The sequence below is a fragment of the Echinops telfairi genome, unplaced genomic scaffold (assembly GCF_000313985.2).
Source record: "Echinops telfairi isolate 266 unplaced genomic scaffold, ASM31398v2 ScPeMD7_655;HRSCAF=1070, whole genome shotgun sequence".
NCBI classification, from domain to species: Eukaryota; Metazoa; Chordata; class Mammalia; order Afrosoricida; family Tenrecidae; genus Echinops; species Echinops telfairi.
The window spans coordinates 2,359,938-2,362,427 of record NW_022104553.1 but is presented as its reverse complement, the minus strand read 5'-3'; the positions used below and the strand labels follow the sequence as shown (position 1 = coordinate 2,362,427).

Sequence of the window (2,490 nt, the reverse complement as noted above, 5' to 3'; positions counted from 1 at the left end):
AGGTGTCCTCCAACCTGAAGGGACTATGTTCTCGCACTATCTTCAACAATGTTTGCTACTGCCATCGTGCTTGACGAGATTGAACAATGCAATGACATGTCATTGGGGTTAATTCCCAAATAACAATAAATGGAAAAAACAAACATAGATCCAGAAATGGGTTTTAGGCTCACACTAAATCCAAGCTCCAACTTAAAAACAATTAATTCTTACATCAAGGCCCTACGGGTGTTAAAGCAAAATGTGGCAAAGAAATTAGATAGTGCCCAGCTATCAGATAAAATAGCATCTGGGGAGGGATTAGTATTAGATCCTAAAGTCTGAATCAGGTTTGCAGAAGGCTATGGATGACCATGGGAGCCCAAAATTCATTGGTGGAACTATATAGTAAATAAGCCTCTAGTGAACTCCCTGTGTCCACAATTGAGGATAGGAGGAAAGTGGTTCCTAAATGGAGTGCATTGGAGAGTTGAGTACAGAAGGTCAAGGGGCTTCCGGTCAGGCTGAGGCTATTACGCTTCACTGTGAGTCTCACTCAAAGCTAGGTAAAAGACTTCAGGTCAGAATGGAAAGCTAGGTTTTGCTTTGTGTCTCCCAAAGTCCAGCCAATGGACTTCCCAGCAGGTTGTGGAAGCGAGAAAACTTTGGCATCTCCATTCAGGCCAGGGAAGATATTCCCGGTCAAGCTGGGAGGGTGTAGGGAGGGTGGGGTGGAAAAAGGGAACCGATTACAGGGATCTACATATAACCTTCTCCCTGGGAGATAAACAACAGAAAAATGGGTAAAGGGAGATGTCGGACAGTGTAAGATACGACAAAATAATAATTTATAAATTATCAGGGGTTCATGAGGGAGGGGAGAGCTGGAAGGGAGGGGGGAAAATGAGGAGCTGATGACGGGCTTAAGTGGAAATCAAATGTTTTGAGAATGATGAGGGAAATGAATGTACAAATGTGCTTTACACAATTGATGTATGGATTGTGATAAGAGTTGTATGAACCCCCAATAAAATGGTTAAAAAAAATAAAAGTCAAAGGCATAAGCCTGACTTGAACAGTTAAAATTTGTCAGCAGATTTCCCCCTATGCTGTGTGCTGAACCTGATCTGATTTCCAAAATTTTATGTATTTGAGGGTGTACCTCAGAAGTGTTCTGTCATAAGTTGCGATATATGTTTTTTCGTGTTTTGGTGTATGAACCTATAGAGTCAGCAAGGGGAATAAAGGCTTTGGCGGGAGGAGGGCACAGAGCGGTGGGCAGGGTGAAAGGCGTGATGACGGCAAGAGGTCCAAATAGAAAAAGAATGTGTGGAAACTGGGGCAGCAAATGTACAACTCTGCTGGATGTGATTGAACTATACAATTCTGCTGGGTCTGAATAACTTAATATATGTATTAACCTCAATAAAAAAGAATAACAAATGTACAAATGTGTCTGACACACATGGGTGGATGGATGGATTGTGATAAGAGTTGTACGAGCCCCCAATAAAATGATATATATATATATATACATACATACATACGGTCAATTCTAACAGTTGAGTACTTCGTAGCTTTAACAATAAATAAAGGATAGTTCTGGACTTATCAACATTAGAATACTCTGAGAAACAAGATTGGTGAGATTTTGACTTGATTATTTCAGATATGTTATCAGTACAGACCAGTCCTAAGAAAAGACATTTTATTTGGTAAAATAGAGGTCAGTGAAAATGAGAGACACATTTAATAAGATGAGTAGTCAACAATGGATTGAAACATACTAATGATCATGAAGAAAGTTGAGGACACTGCAATAATGTTACAAAACAAAATGTATATGAATTATTGAAAGAAAAATTATTTCTCTGTAGACTTTCACTCAAATAGCAATACGAACCTTAAAAAAAAAAAGACGGCACATGATCAAGCAAAATTGCATTTTGCTGTACCTGAGGTTGTAATGGTTAGAGTCTACCCAGGGACAATTAATATGGACAAAAACATGGATGGATCCTGGAAACACAATGTCAGCTGAAAATGAGTAAGATGCTAAATAGTTCATTTGCTATTTATGTAGATTTGCAAAGTAGGCAAATCTGTTCTTTAATGTGTGTAAGAAACATAGCATGTTAGTAATATTATAGCATGTCATAAAATGACATACTTGTTATTTACTTAAATATATTTTATGAATTTCTTTTTGTGTATTTTAACTTTTAGTAAAATAAATCTTTGAAATCTTAAAAAAAGAAGAAAAAAAAAAAGAGGCTATAATGGTCGTCATGTAAAACACAAGGCATCAAAGTTACAGTGAGTAAAGGTTAGACATTCCCAAGCATTTGTGTGGCTACTTGCTGAGTAGATTCCTTGTTCCATTGCTTTTTGGGACGCCTTTAAAATGTTTGTTTGTGTTGAGGGAGTACTTGAGTGGAGGCCCAATGTCCTTCTGCTACCTTAATACTAAACCTATAAATGTAGGCTCATAGATCTATTTCCCCATCCTCA

The 2,490-nt window shown here is 37.9% G+C and overlaps 1 protein-coding gene across 1 annotated transcript in view; it reads left to right on the top strand.

Moving 5' to 3' along the window:
* Positions 1–1,274: 1,274 nt before the first annotated feature.
* Positions 1,275–2,490, top strand: part of CDYL (chromodomain Y like) — a 136,735-nt gene continuing 135,519 nt past the window's right edge. Inside the window, exon 1 of the mRNA XM_013006978.2 lies at positions 1,275–1,280. Within this exon, the coding sequence (XP_012862432.1) occupies positions 1,275–1,280 (6 nt within the window). The remainder of the gene's footprint in view (positions 1,281–2,490) is intronic.